Source organism: Oncorhynchus mykiss, chromosome 23 (assembly GCF_013265735.2).
Source record: "Oncorhynchus mykiss isolate Arlee chromosome 23, USDA_OmykA_1.1, whole genome shotgun sequence".
Lineage (NCBI taxonomy): Eukaryota > Metazoa > Chordata > Actinopteri > Salmoniformes > Salmonidae > Oncorhynchus > Oncorhynchus mykiss.
In genome coordinates this window covers 11945915-11962281 of record NC_048587.1, presented here as the reverse complement: position 1 = coordinate 11962281, position 16367 = coordinate 11945915, and the positions used below count along the sequence as shown (strand labels likewise).

Here is a 16367-nt window from a genome sequence, read left to right as displayed (position 1 = left end):
CAATTTGGATAGCTGTTCAGGAGTCTTATGGCTTGGGGGTTGAAGCTGTTAAGAAGCCTTTTTGACCTAGATTTTGTACTCCGATACCGCTTGCCGTGCGGTAGCAGAGAGAACAGTCCATGACTAGGGTGGCTGGAGTCTTTGGCCATTTTTAGGGCCTTCCTCGGAAACCGCCTGGTGTGGAGGTCCTGGGTGGCAGGAAGCTTGTCCCTAGTGATGTAATGGGCCGTATGTACCCTCTGTAGTGCCTTGTGATAGGAGGCTGCCATACAAGGTGGAGATGCAAACAGTCAGGATGCTCTCGATGGTGCAGCTGTAGAACTTTTTAAAGACCTGAGGACCCATGACAAATCTTTTCAGTATCACGAAGGGGAATAGGTGTTGTCGTGCCCTCTTTACAACTGTCTTGATGTTTTTGGACCATAACAGGTCATTGGTGATGTGGACACCAAGGAACTTGAAGCTCTGAACCTGCTCCACTACAGCACCCATCAATGAAAATGGGGGAGTGCTTGCCCCTCCCTTTTTCTGTAGTCCACAATCATCTCCTTTAGGGAGGAGTTCAGAGACCACACTGCCAGGTCTCTGACCTCCTCCCTATAGGCTGTCTCATTGTTGTCGGTAATCAGGCCTACCACTGTTGTGTTAACGGCAAACTTAATGATGGTGTTGGAGTCGTGCTTGACCATGCAGTCATGGGTGAACAGGGAGTACAGGAGGGGACTGAGCACTCACCCCTGAGGGGCCCTAGTGTTGAGGATCAGCGTGGAAGATCTGTTGTTACCTTAGGGTTTCTGGGATAATGGTGTTGATGTGAGCCATAAACAGCCTTTCAAAGCACTTCATGGCTACAGACGTGAGTGCTATAGGTCAGTAGTCATTTAGGAAGATTACCTTGGTGTTCTGGGCACAGGGACTATGGTGGTCTGCTTTAAACATGTTGCTATAACAGATTGGTTGAACATGTCAGTGAAGGCACTTGCCAGTTGGTCAGTGCATGCTCGGAGTACCTGTCCTGGTAATCTATCTGGCCCTGTGGCCTTGTGATTGTTGACCTGTTTAAAGGGTGCCCGAGTGGCGCGGCGATCTAAGGCACTGCATCTCAGTGCAAGAGGCTCCTGGTTCAAATACAGACTGCATCACATCCAGTTGTGATTGGGAGTCCCATAGGGTTGCGCACAATTGGCCCACCGTCAACTGGGTTTGGCTGGGGTTGGCAGTCATTGTAACCGACTTGCCTAGTTAAATAAAGATTAAATAAAAAATGTATAAAAAGGTCTTACTCACATTGGCTATGGAGAGTGTGCGAATAGAAGTAATTTAGCTTGTCTGGTAGGCTCATGTCACTGCGTAGCTCGCGGCTGTGCTTCCCTTTGTAGTCCGTAATAGTTTGCAAGCCCTGCCAACTTCCGATGAGCGTCAGAGCCAGTGTAGTAGGATTAAATCTTCCTCCTGTATTGACGCTTGCCTGTTGATGGTTCGTTGGCAGCTTTACCCATTAGCTCAGTGCGGATGTTGCCTGTAATCCATGGCTTCTGGTTGGGTATGTACGTACGGTCACTGTGGGGATTGATGCACTTATTGATGAAGCCAGTGACTGATGTGGTACACAGCTCAATGCCATCAAACGAATCACGGATTATATTCCAGTCTGTGCTAGCAAAACAGGCCTGTAGCTTAGCATCTTCGTTATCTGACCACTTCTGTACTGAGCGAGTCACTGGTACTTCCTGCTTTAGTTTTTGCTTGTAATCGGGAATCAGGAGGATATAATTATGGTCAGATTTGCCAAATGGAGGGTCAGGGAGAGCTTTGTACACATCTCTGTGTGTGGAGTAAAGGTGTTCTATAGGTTTTTTTTCTCTGGTTGCACATTTAACATGCTGGTAGAAATTATGTAAGTTTCCCTGCATTAAAGTCCCCGGCAACTAGGAGCGCAACCTCTGGATTAACATTGTCTTGTTTGCTTATGGTCTTATACAGCTCATTGAGTGTGTTCTTAGTGCCAGTATCGGTTTGTGGTGGTAAATAGACAGCTACCAAAAATATTGATGAAAACTCTCTTGGTAAATAGTTTGGTCTACAGCTTATCATGACATACTCCATCTCAGGTGAGAAATACCTTGAGACTTCATTTATATAGCTGTACACCAGCTGTTTTTGACAAATAGATACAGACCGCCACCCCTTGTCTTACCGGAGGCAGCTGTTCTATCTTGCCAATGCACAGAAAACCCAGCCAGCTGTATGTTATCCAGGTCATTGTTCAGCCACGACTCGGTGAAACATAAGGTGAAACATAAGATATTACAGTTTTTAATGTCCCGTTGGTAGGATAGACTTGATCGGAGCTCATTCAGTTTATTATCCAATGACTGCACATTGACTAATAGGACTGATGGTAGAGGCGGTCCACAATAGGAGCCCGTAAAACGGCAGCCATCTCCTCCCGTGACATTATAATACCCTTTGATGAAGAAAATACCAAAAGGAATGATAAGTTAAGGAATGGTTTGCAATGGTTAGGAATGAGACATTCTCTCTTTATTTGTCAGGAAATTCTTCATGTTTGATGTTATATGGAGTGTGGTAAGATTCACCTCGGTGGATGTTTAAAATATTTAGGGAAGCGGTCATTTCTGAGATTAAATAAGAGTAATCCAAATGTTTGTTTGGGTCTTTGATTTTTCCAATGTGATGTGGTTTGTGTCACTTGCCTGTAGATTTACAGATTGGTCGGCAGTCGTAAACGCTAACAGAGGGCAGTATATCCGTGTGTCCTCTAAGTAATTTGTTACAGTTTTCTCCAAAGACAAGACATACGCTGTGCCTCTGCCCCACTGTCAAACATACAGACATTTACTTCCCTCTTATTTACATACACACACACCCACAAACCCACTCCAAAGAGATTCGGCTGTCTTGTCATTTGAAAGCACTTTAACTAATGACTCACACTAAGAGGAAGAGTTGGACACCTGGAATGAGAAATACCACAGAACACACATACCGACCGAGAGACACACAGACACACTGTCAGACACACCCGATCTCTAGATAGTAAGACAGGGTGAAGATAAACACCAACCAGTAACATTAATCATCTGCTCAGAGTTAAGTACAAAGTGTGGTACACCCGTGCAAACACGCACACGCTCGCACACACACACACACACACACACACACGCCTCATGTAAACAGAAAAAAAACACGTGAAACGTATATATATCTCAAACAGACTGTTTAAAAAATGCTTGCTATTTTGTCATATAACTGGATGTCACGTTGGCTCATTGGCTGACCAAGCCAGTCAGCTGTTTCACTTGTCATGAATATTTTTAATGAATGGCATGTGCCCACACCACCGGTTGAACCAAACCCTCTGTGTGTTTCATCAAGTTTTATGACGACTTTCACAACTACGTCTACGAATGAGTAAAAACGTTATAGGGTATAGGCATTCAGAAAATCATTGATTACACTATTCAAACATAGAAAAGCTGCTTTTAAACAATATGGAAAACCTGGAACGTTACTTTAAAGGTCCAGCGCAGTCAAACCCTAGTGTTTTATATGTATTTCCACACTATGAGGTTGGAATAATACTGCGAAATTGTGAAAATTATGATAATGTTCTTCTAGTGTAAGACCTGTTTGAAAAGACTACCTGAAATATCAGCAAGTCATGGTGGGGTGGAGTTTTGGCCTGCCTGGTGACATCACCAGGTGCTAAATTAGTTTACAGACCAAAAAGATAGACCGCTGCGCCACTCTGGAGCCTAAGGCACTGCATCTCAGTGCTAAAGGCATCACTACAGACCCTGGTTTGATTCCAGAATGTATCACAACTGGCCGTGATTGGGAGTCCCATAGGGTGGCGCACAATTGGCCCAGCATCGCCCGGGTTGGGTTTTGCCGGGGTTACATTTTTTTAAACTCTTCCAATAACAGCTGGTTTTCCCCTGCCCAATCAAACCACTCCTAGCAAAATTATTGCTTGTGAAATTGCTCTTTGTTTCTTTTTGACCATTTTAATTGAAAACAATCACAGTAGTACTTTATTACCCATCAATTATTTAATATTGAGATAAAAACGGCTTCATTGTACCTTTAGACTGTTCAAGCTTTCAGCACTCACTTTGAGAGAGAGAGCGAGAGAGATGTTGAAATGCATTCTCTTCATAATTTAATTAATGTGTCTATGTTTTAGAGTTTAGAACCAGCTGCATTGGTTTGAGTGGCAAGTGTTAGTTTAGATTGTGTATGTTTGCTTAGACAAGACATGTTCATATATTCAGAGCAGCCAGATGTCCATGTCATGAGGACTTCCATGAAATGCCTTGAAACCGGCCACAAGGGGCAACAGTGAGCGCTATTAGCATCAAGTAGGCTTGGGTTTTCGCTAGGGCACTGTGAACAGGGGTGGTGGATTGGCATAACATAATCCCATGACTCCAGCTCCGAAGGTCATGTGTTCAATTCCAGTGGTAGAAGGAGCAACCCAGCGTGTCAAAAACACTTTGAAATGTGATGTTTGGAGAAAAGTGCAAAAACGTCTAACTCTGCAGTGAGACTATAAGAGCTTGTTGATTCAGGGCTGTTAGGTCACTTACAGACACTAGTCGTCAGACACTATATGTTAAAACACCACCATCACCCCAAAGAGACACAACAACCGCCCATGGACTCAATACAGATAATGGCTGGCCCCTATCTGACACATCACAGAAGTGTTCAGGTGTAGTTAGAAGCTCTCTAATTGCTCCTTCAACGACTGTTTCATCATTAGTCAAACATGAAAAGCAAAAAGCGGTCAAGGCACAAAGACCTCACAGACATCACAATGACTGCACACACAGCATTTTTAATGTGTCATTGCACACTATACACCTCACTCACACACTGCACCCACTCGGCTTTCACACGCATATCACAGTCCCTCTTGCTCAGCTCTTTACTTTTCTTCTCCACCAAAAACTCACAGACAGCCCACATTAAACACACTCTCTCTCCCTCTCTCGCCCAGTATCCATCTGTTTGAGATAAGTCAACATGTGTCTGTGTGATATTCCTCTTTCTGTATTCAGATCTCAGTGTAAACAGTGCTCATCGGCCTCCCTGGTTCAATTAATTTCACTGCCCACAAACCTCTACAATCATACACACTCTCTCACACACATCATACACACACATACTGTTGTCTCTACGGTACCACTGACAGTGCTGGCATTCAAGGAACTCAAACACACAACATGTGCACTCACACACATGCGCACACACACGCACGCACACACACACACACACACACACATTTGCGCTGGTGGGCTAAAGCCAAATGTCTGGAAGTGGACTTCACATCTGCATCCTGTTAAACTCACTATTAACCCCCTCCAAACACAACACTGGACACACATTCTCCCCCCAACCCAAACTGGAAAGTTCCAGCCTGAGCTAAAGACAATTGTTTAGAGATTCACTTAAATTGAGAATAGCACAGATCATTCCTTTCTAACAGGACCATATGTTCTTCCTGTGGTTACTGTTTCTCCTATATTCATTAGCACACGTGTTGTAATATAAAGTAAGTCTGTAGCTTGGTGTGTTTTTACTCAAATGTAAATTTGATGTTTTGGCTGTTAGATAGTTGGGGTGTTGCAGGCTTATGGCAAAAAATTAACACACCAGAACTTAATATAAACATGTGTTAAATGTATCCTGCCATTTCTCTGAATGCAGCATGAAGACCATATACTGTAAAAGACAGAGCAGAATGCATAGATAATTTATGAGTAATGTGCTTTCTTCTCTGTATCATACTGTATCAAATGCACAGCCCCACTAAACACTGGCAATTTCATTCCCCAAAGCCAAATATACAAAATGTGCCATTATGCCACCATAATGGCACCAACTCTGGGAGTGTGGTGCCTGGAAAACAATCTCACACTCAAGGTCAACAAAACAAATGAGATGATCGTGGACTTCAGGAAACAGCAGAGGGTGCACACCACTATCTACATCGACAGGACCGCAGTGGAGAATGTGGAAAGCTTCAAGTCCCTTGGCGTACACTTCACTGACAAACTGAAATGGACCACCCACAAAGACAGTGTGGTGAAGAAGGCGCAAACAGAGCCTCTTCAACCTCAGGAGGCTGAAGAAATTTGGCTTGTCACCTAAAACCCTCACAAATTTTACAGATGCACAATTGAAAGCATCCTGTCGGGCTGTATCACCGACTGGTACGACAACTGCACCGCCCTCAACTGCAAAGCTCTAAGGGGGAAAACTACCTGCCCTCTAGGACACCTACAGGACCCGATGTCACAGGAAGGCCAAAAAGATCAAGGAGGTCAACCACCAGAGCCACTGCTTGTTCACCCCACTATCATCCAGAAGGAGAGGTCAGTACAGGTGCATCAAAGCTGGGACAGAGAGACTGAAAAACAGCTTCTATATCAAGGCCAATAGACTGTTAAACAGCCATCACTAGCACATTAGAGGCTGCTGCCTATAGGCATAGACTAGGAATCACTGAATGGAACACTAGTCACTTTAATAATGTTTACATATCTGCCATTACTCATATCATATGTATACATAGTTTTTCTATACTATTCTACTGCATCTTAGTCCATTCCGTTTTGACATCGCTTGTCCATATGTATATAGTCTTAATTCATTCCTACTTAGGTTTGTGTGTATTGGGTATAGTGGCAGATTTAGGCATAGGCGGCATGGGCAGCCGCCCAGGGTGGCATCTTGCCGGGGGTGCCACACACAAAACATTTTAAAAATAAAAATAATAATATTCCGAATGGTGACATATGTGCAATCTATTTTCTATCGCTCATTTGCACGTCACGTCAATGATATCATGTCACCATATGGGACGGAGTGGAGTGGGCGCCCTGATTCTAGTTTGTGAGCTAAGCAGGCTACTGCCTGGGAAGGTCTCCCACAAGTACGAGATGGGGAGGGGGCGGGGGTAGGTTTACCTCAGGTCTTCCCACTGGAAGCCTGAGGTGGGGGAGCAGGGGAATCTATCAGATAGCGCACCTTTAACTTTGTACAGTACTAATGCAATTAGTAATGAAAAAAGTTGTGCAATTTAGTTTGTGTGTTTCTTGTTTGAAGTGCAATAGTGTAATAAATCAGGTTCTCTTCTTTATAAGTGTGTTATTCTTATTTGTGTGATATAGGATTTGTGCAAATTAGTTTTATTTGTGTGTTTTTGTTAGCAATAGGGTAATAATTTGATTATCTTTTTTTATTTGTATTTATATAATACAATTTGTTTCTATTTATCTTTGTTACTTCTTTTTTATATTTACAGTTGAAGTCGTAAGTTTACATACACCTTAGCCAAATACATTTAAACTCAGTTTTTCACAATTCCTGACATTTAATCCTGGTAAACATTCCCTGTTTTAGGTCAGTTAGGATCACCACTTTATTTTAAGAATGTAACATGTCAGAATAATAGTAGAGGGAATTATCTATTTCACATTTTTGGAGCAGTGGCTTCTTCCTTGCTGAGCGACCTTTCAGTTTATGTCAATATAGGACTCGTTTTACTGTGGATATAGATACTTTGTTCTGGTTTCCTCCAGCATCTTCACAAGGTCATTTTCTGTTGTTCTGGGATTGAGTTGCACTTTTCGCACCAAAGTACTTTCATCTCTAGGAGACAGAACACGTCTCCTTCCTGAGTGGTATGATGGCTGCGTGGTCCCATGGTGTTTATATTTGCGTACTATTGTTTGTATAGATGAACGTGGTACCTTCAGGCGTTTGGAAATTGCTCCCAAGGATGAAGCAGACTTGTGGAGGTCTACAATTTTGGCTTATTTCTTTTGATTTTCCCATGATGTCAAGCAAATAGGCACTGAGTTTGAAGGTAGGCCTTGAAATACATCCACAGGTACACCTCCAATTGACTCAAATTATGTCAATTAGCCTATCAGAAGCTTCTAAAGCCATGACATCATTTTCTGGAATTTTCCAAGCTGTTGAAAGGCACAGTCAATTTAGTGTATGTAAACTTCTGACCCACTGGAATTGTGGTACAGTGAATTATAAGTGAAATAATCTGTCTGTAAACAATTGTTGGAAAGATTACTTGTGTCATACACATAGTAGATGTCCTAACTGACTTGCCAAAACTATAGATTGTTAACAAGACATTTGTGGAGCGTTTTAAATGACTCCAACCTAAGTGTATGTAAACTTCCGAATTCAACTGTGAGTCTTATTTTTGTTTATATTTTTATATACTTCCAGTTATATTCCCCATGCACTGTCAGAGCTAGAAGCACAAGCTTTTCGCTACATCCACAATAACATCTGCTAATCACGTGTATGTGACCAATAACATTTTATTTGAGGTAAAGCATGGGAAGTTTGCAAAGATTTTCGTAACACTTTGATTCAGGTCCAGAGATTTCTGATAGAGGAAACTCGCCTTGCCAGGGAGTCATAAATTAAATCCACACACACACACTTCCATCTTCTGAGAATGTGTGTGTATGAGTCCGCGTGCGTGTGTGCGTTCGCGCGTGTGTGGGGGAGGGGTAATTTGTTCATCCTCAGACACTCCCACTTTCCCTTTCCTCCTCTGCAGCGTGCATAACTTCAACACTCCGACCCACACTTTCACAGTGCGATCTGGACTCTACATTGAACAGATTATCCGACCGGTATCGTTAATCATGGATTTGAAATACTTGGCGGTTATGGCTGTGCTCGCTGTGGCGACATACGCTCCTTTCTCACAAGGTAGGTTACGGTGGATGAGTTTAGCTATTATTTGTTATTCGTTATTAACATAAAGCATTCATGTAATTGTCTGGATATGTTTTATGCCCCCGTGGGGTGGTTCGGTGTGTGCCCGAGGCGCTGCATGTTAAAAGGTTGTTCTAGTGCGATGCACCTGATCATTTTTGTCATTCTACTGTTTATGCCACTATCAGATATACATTAGCCACTCGTAATTAAAATAATTTAGGCTGTTTTATTTGTATTGGCCCTAGCCTAAACAATTGTCTGATCGTGGTGCAATTAAATATAGTGTAAACTATTTTATAGAATTTATTACTTCTGTTTTGAATAATTGAAAGAGTGGGATCACCAACAACCAACCTGCTTTATTTGATTATTGAAAGTCTAGTTCCTATGTTCACTTTGCTATAGCCTATGCACATAATTGTATTTTCAACTAAACCCTTCGATGAATGGCACTTTGAATTTCCCCTCGGAATATCATATATTTCCAGCTATATTCCCCATGAGCAGCAATAACAAGTGGCATAGCGCATGTATAGCCTACACGTCGTGCGTAAAGCAACCCCACCCGGGCACTAGAACTCTAGTAGTGTGTGCATATAGGCTGTCTGTAGCGCAGCAGACCTCAGTCGGATTGCTGATTAATATGTGTATTTGTCCTCCCTTTTGTTACCATTTAATTACCCTCAAATTAGCCTCCAACACAAAGCCAGTGCGATAGCGGTGCTGGCGACATCACTCAGCCAGGTAGATGGCTCTCTACTGCGGCTTCTTTCTCTTGGTAATGCGGCTGGTTCAGGTGTCGCGTCATTACAATGACCTCAGGGTACTTCTTTTGTGGAAGGAGAGGGTTAATCCAGGTTGTTATCACCTCACTTGATGACCGTTAAGCACCGGGGCTATAGTGAGAATTTGTCGATGAAGAGGGTTGAAACTGAAACTTGAAACGTTTTTAAATTGTGCAATAGCAGAACTACATAAAACATTATTTAATTGCGTTTGGCTATCTTTCCCTGGAGCTGCTCTATAAAATTCGTTGCGTCTCTTTTAATAAAGATAATCTATTAAACAGGCTGCAAATAACCCGAGATTGTATCTGGACAGGCAACGTGATCTCACCGATTTCGAGTAAAATCATGCAAGAACTATTGCAATATATTGTGCATTTTTGTGAGATCTCATTCATGGCAAAGATACAAATGAAACGAGAAGACACATGCGCCTCGAACAACCAACATGCACGAAATGCTGCAATAGGCCTACGTTTTGCACAATTTCACGGAAAATATGTGTGAGATTTAGGGACAGGATATAGCCTACTAACCCCTTTTCAAAAAATGTCTGATGGCTGTTATTTGCCAGGGTTGCGAAAGGTGATCACCCATAAAATATTTTTTTTATTAATGGTTTATACAAATGTCAATTCAATAGAGAATTGCATCAGAAAAACAATGGTCCAAACCCCATGTCTCTACCATATACACTGAGAATACAACACATTAACAACACCTGCTCTTTCCATGATACAGACTGACCAGGTGAATCCACTTCAATCAGTGTAGATGCATTTTTTAAGTCTTGAGACAATTGAGATATGGATTGAGTTTATGTACCATTCAGAGGGTAAATGGGGAAGACAAAATATTTAAGTGCCTTTGAAAGGGGTAATTATTTCTGTATTTCTTCCTCCAATATGATAACGAGGGGGTGTCAAGCAAATGTATGTGGATGGAATCTAACACACCGTTGGTTGATCAATGCCACGGCACGTTACTGGATTTGCCTTTGCCTGGGCTGCGTTCAGTATTACAGAATGGTGTTCAAAGTTTAAAGGCCATGTTTCACATTAGCACCCCCTCTCCATCCCCCCAAACAATAATGTGTAGCGTATAGCTATGTCTTAATATGATATATTTTGGGGGGGATAGCAGATAAAATCTATATGTTGCTGTGCTGCACGTGCACAATAAAAACACACAAAAACAACAAATGGAACATTGTCCTTGCTTGATGTAGAAACAGATCAACAGTTTTGGAACACTGAGCCATTGACTGCCTGCCTGCACTAGGTGGCTGTGTTACGAGTGGGCTGCTTTTGACAATAAGGCACCGGACTACAGCCATATCGTTTTAAACATAGAAGAAGATCAAGAGATGGGAGTGGTGGCCTACTCGTGTGGAGGCAAAAATAGATGGCGGAAGCGGACAATGAAGTGGATTCTGAATCCAATGGCGGTAGAATCAAGGAGAATTGGAATATTGTCCAAAAGAATGGATGACGGAGCAAATTAGTGTACAGTGATGAGAATGTCCCTTTGTATCTAGAGGGAGTTAGGGTTTGTTAATGAGGAGAAGCTGAGCAGATTACCAATCTTGAAGAAACCGTTTGAGATATCCAAACTGGTGGAGAGAGTGCTGGGTGAGAGTCAAGGGTTTCAGGATCAGGCTTGTTTAGATTTTTGGTGCTTCTGCTGATCAGAAGGAACGTACGTTGCGTCTCGCCCAATTTGATAAGTGTCATGTGTCTCTTCGGAACAAAGCACCCCTTATATCTGGCGTTTCGAGGGAAGTTGATTTTGAAGAGATGAAAAATATTCCTGGAGTGATTGATGCACGCTGGATGAATCGTGTGGTGAATGGTGAAAAAGTGAAGAGTAGTAGTCTTATCTGTTCTTTAGTTTTTTGATATGGAGTCTCCCCCTACTCAAGTGCAGTTGGATTATATAAAATACAGAGTCAGAACATTTATACCAAGACCAATGCAGTGTGATCATTGTAAAGTGTTTGCAGAAGCGAGAAGCCGATATGTCCTACTTGTGGAAAAGATAATATCATGTGTTTTAAAAGTGAGGAAAATGTTGCAATTGTGGTGGGAACCATGAAGCTATATCTTTCAATTGCCCGACAAGGGTAAAAGAGAATTAGGTGGCCAAAGTCAGGGCTGTCCAGAGCATTTCACATGCAGCAGCTTTTGAAAGGGTTGAGGATTTGAATGGCTCCTGAAGAGTCCATGGTGGTGGATAGGCCTTCACTGCAGGCTGCAGGGGCTGCCTTTCACCCGCAGTACCCTGACATTTTAAAGGTTAAGACGGTGGGCTTTGTGTCCTTTATAGCTATGGTGATTAATGGCACTATCAAGCTAGAGAAGGTCCAGGAAGATAGACATCATTGTGGATGCGGCAGAGCGGTTCCTGGGACTGAAAGATTTATCGGCGGAGGAGTTACATGGAATATTGTCAGTAAAGCCTGAGAAGGGAGATATGGAGATTTGAAAGAAGGAAGAAGTGAGAGTTTTGTTTTGGTTTTGCCAATGTACTCTTTTTATTTAGTTGGATTAAATTAGTTTCCCTATCACATATGGATTTTCTTTTACCTTGTTTTGGTCCCGTTGGTGTCAGCAATACACCTTTTTGGGTTGTAGTCCGCCATAAAACCCACAGAAGAAGAGGAAGAAATGGGAGTATGCAAGAAGTAGTCGACCGGGATGTGCTAAAGGAATGTCCAGCTGGCCAGAAAAGCATGGTAAGCTAACGTTACTGAGTGATTATCAAGCTAGCTAGCTTGGTTACAACAGATAAAGTCGAGGTGGCTAGCTAGCTTAGTTTTACAGCCAGACTCTCAGTTTTACAGTTAGCTAGATAAGGAACTAAACTGCAAGAGTCATAAATCATTATTATCTAGCTAGCTACGGTAGATAAATATGTCAAATGTAAAGCAAGCAGAATTGTGGCATGTGTAAGAGGCAATGCATGTTTGCTAGCTCACAGTAGCTAGATAACCATGTTAAGTATCCACTCTATTACTAAATAAGTTATAATTTAGTTAGCTAGCTACATTTGATAATTCTTGACATCATCCATCTTTGAAGCAGTTTGGCTGCAAAATTCAGTGCCAACAATGACCAACATCTAAGCTAGCAGCTAGCTAACTACAGTCAAATAAGGAGGAGCATGTTGTCATGATGGAATAAGTCACCTATGTGAAGCTAGCCACAATAAGGATTAGCCACAATAGTGACATTTGCTGTTCGCCTTAGCAATTGTTAGTGAGAAGAGGCGCGGTGCCATAATATAAATAATATCTTAGCTAACGTAAACTCACCCCATTCCATACAAATGTGCGCAACCACAACATTCAAACGAGGCTACAAAGAAAACTAATGGGACTGTAGCGACTGTGTTGGCTTCAAAATCGGGGGTGTGAACTAGGTTTCTATTCAAGCTTTGATCGACATGGTAATGGCTCTATAGTATTGGAGAAAAGTTTAAAAAACTGACCCTCCGTTACATCGTGACGTGTGATGTCGTAACGTATAGCACGCAAAAAGCAACTATTTCTGTCTTACAATCTCTCTCCACCAGGTATAGCACTTCTCTCATCGTTTAAAAACAAGAAATGGACATTGACAGGGGGTAAGGGGGGATACCTAGTAATTATTTTGCGTCATCATTGCATGCGATCATCATTCTCAAAGCCACCGTTTACTTCTACTTTAGCACCGCCCTAAAAACCCGATTCATATTCAACACAAACCTTCAAATAGGTATGTAATGACACATTATATAAACTCTTTATAGTGTTTTATTTACGTTTTAGAGGCAATAAGGTGATAAGTTGGACAGATCGAGTGAAAAAAAAAATAAAAAATTCGCTTCCCCACCCGCCATTTTTAAAAAGACCCGACGTGGCTCATTGTCTTCTTGAATTATGCAGAAACGGGCAGCATGGGGGTCATGTAATTGATTCTGTTGGAAAGGGAAGAAATTGTGCTTTACAATGGTATTTGACATTACAGTTGATCTGGAAGTATTACGTTTTTGGGGCGCTAAAATAAGGTAAATTGTACAGACCAAGGCGATGTACAAAAGTGAGTGAGTTTGCGTTAGCTATAAATTCACATGTATGCCATGTAATTTGTCATAGCTGTTATCACAAATGGCATGTATACTTTTAATCAGATCTAATGTTGTCATTTAGAGACATGAATGTCAAGTAGGCAAACTGATGAATGAATCCTAAATACAGATAACATTTTATTTTGTTAATCATGGCAGGGTTGTCAACTGATTTATTGGAGCCTGGTGGAGATAGATGCAAACCTACCAGCAGGACATTCCTCTGCATCCAGGTTGAGGCTTGCTACCAGCAGGAACATGGAGCACTCTGTGTCAGTGAGTCATGATATTGTTTTCCTTTATATTGCATTAAACTAGGGAGGAGGCCCTGGGCCAGTGGGAGGTCAGGGTTGAGCGCTGTCTCTCTTTCTAGCACTCACCTTTCTAGCACTCACCCTTATCCATCTCTCTCCAGGTGCTACAGAGACAGAATGGTCCAAGGACTTTCAAAGCCTTCTGACCAACTAACTGCGATCTCTCCAGAGTACAGAGAAGTAGTCTACACTCATATTAGTATACTCGATGCACTATGTAAACCTACTTCACTATGGTAGTTCTGCCTGTGTGATAACATAGCATATTATCAAGGGCCACTGGTTGGATTGGATTTACTGTACTCACGCCAAAACTCTTGCTCTCCCCTCTCTGTAAAAAGCTCCCAAACATTTGTCAAAACTAACATGTGTCCATCCCCCTATCCCCAGATGAGTCTGCTAGGCAATGGAACTTTAGAGCAGCACATCAAAAGACCTGCCACCCTGTTGTCAGCTATCTACAATATCAAGGCTTTCAAAGGATACATTTTGGGGATGAGTTTTGTATAAACTCATTTTATTGTTGTTAGATTACAATACTACTTTTCATAGCATGTTTGTAATGTTGGGTCTTCACACTACCTTTGACTAACTTCTGTTGTAACTTAAACACAAAGACACTTGGAGCTTGTGATTCAAAAAGTCTAAAGTAAATGCAACGCAAGTCCAGGGTGAATACATTTTTATTCATGTACAGTGCATTCGGAAGGTAATCAGACCCCTTGACTTTTTCCACATTTTGTTACGTTACAGCCTTATTCTAAAATTGATTACATTTTTTTAAATCATCAAAACAACACCCCATAATGACAAAGCAAATTTCTAACAAACTTAAATATCACGCTTACATAAGCATTCAGACCCTTTACTCAGTACTGTGTTTTTGGCAGTGATTACCGTCTTGTCTTCTTGGGTATGACACAACGACCTTGGTAAACCTGTATTTGGGGACTTTCTCCCATTCTTCTCTGCAGATTCTTTCAAGCTCTGTCAGGTTGGATGGTGACTGTCGCTGCACAGCTATTTTCAGGAATCTCCAGATATGTTCAATCAGGTTCAAGTCTGGGCCTCTCAAGGGCATACAGAAACTCCCGAAGCCACTTCTGTGTTGTCTTGGCTGTGTGTTTACGGTCCTTGTCCTGTTGGAAGGTAAAACCTTCACCCCAGTCTGAGGTCCTGAACGCTCTGGGGCAGGTTTTCATCAAGGATCTCTCTGTACTTTGCGCCGTTCATCTTTCCCTCGATCCTGACTAGTCTCCCAGTTCCTGCTGCTGAAAAAAATACCCGCAGCATGATGCTGCCACCACCATGCTTCACTGTAAGGATGGTGCAAGGTTTCATCCAGACATGACGCTTGGCATTCAGGCCAAAGCATTCAATATTAGTTTCATCAGACCAGAGAATCTTGTTTCTCAGTCCTTTAGGTGCCTTTTGGCAAACTCCAAGTGGACAGTCGTGCCTTTTACTGAGGAGTGGCTTACGTCTGGCCGCTCTACCATAAACGCCTGATTGGTGGAGTGCTGCAGGTGGAGTGCTGGTTGTCCTTCTGGAAGGTTCTTCCATCTCCACAGAGGAATTTCCCTGGCCAAGACCCTTTCCCTCGGTTGCACAGTTTGGCCAGCTTTAGGAAGAGTATTGGTGGTTCCAAACTTCTTCCATTTAAATATGATGGAGGCCACTGTGTTCTGGGGGACCTTCAATTCTACAGACGTTTTTTGGTACCCTTCCCCAGATCTATACTTCGATACAATCCTGTCTTCGAGCTCTGACAATTCCTTTGACCACATGGCTTTGTTTTTGCTATGACATGCACTGTCAACTGTTGGACATGTGTGTGCCTTTCCAAATCATGTCCAATCAATTGAATTTACCACAGGTGGACTCCAATCAAGATGTAGAAACATCTCAAGGTTGATCAATGGAAACAGGATGCACCTGAGCTCAATTTCGAGTCTCATAGCAAAGGGTTCGAATATCTATGTATATAAGGTATTTTGTTTTTTATTTTTTAATACATTTGCAAAAATTTCTAAAAACCTGTTTTCATTTTGCCATTATTTGGTACTGTGTTGATTGATAAGGGACAAAAATATCTAATCAATTTTAGAATAAGACTATCGTAACAAAAGGTGAATAAATTCAAGCAGTCTGAATACTTTCGAAATTCACTGTATATCAGATACATCACACAGGTGTGTCAACTAAAATATATATCCCAGATTGAAGAATGGGGAAGGTAGACAAAGTGAATAGAAGTCAGTGATTGTGTCCGTATGAATTTGAGTGGCTACATATAATAAACTCAGCAAAAAAGAAAACGTCCTCTCGCTGTCAATTGCGTTTATTTTCAGAAAACTTAACATGTGTAAATATT

General features: G+C 41.9%; 1 protein-coding gene across 4 annotated transcripts in view; it reads left to right on the top strand.

Moving 5' to 3' along the window:
* The first annotated feature begins 8341 nt into the window (after positions 1 to 8341).
* The window catches only part of LOC110502234 (stromal cell-derived factor 1), a 46114-nt gene continuing 38088 nt past the window's right edge, over positions 8342 to 16367 (top strand). Inside the window, exons 1-2 of one of the 4 annotated variants that reach the window (XM_036960213.1) lie at positions 8342 to 8778; positions 13839 to 13955. In XM_036960213.1, coding sequence (XP_036816108.1) covers positions 8529 to 8778; positions 13839 to 13955 — 367 coding nt within the window. In that variant the 5' untranslated portion in view covers positions 8342 to 8528. The remainder of the gene's footprint in view (positions 8779 to 13838; positions 13956 to 16367) is intronic. The other 3 variants (XM_036960212.1, XM_021580108.2, XM_021580109.2) reach the window with 3 other exon arrangements.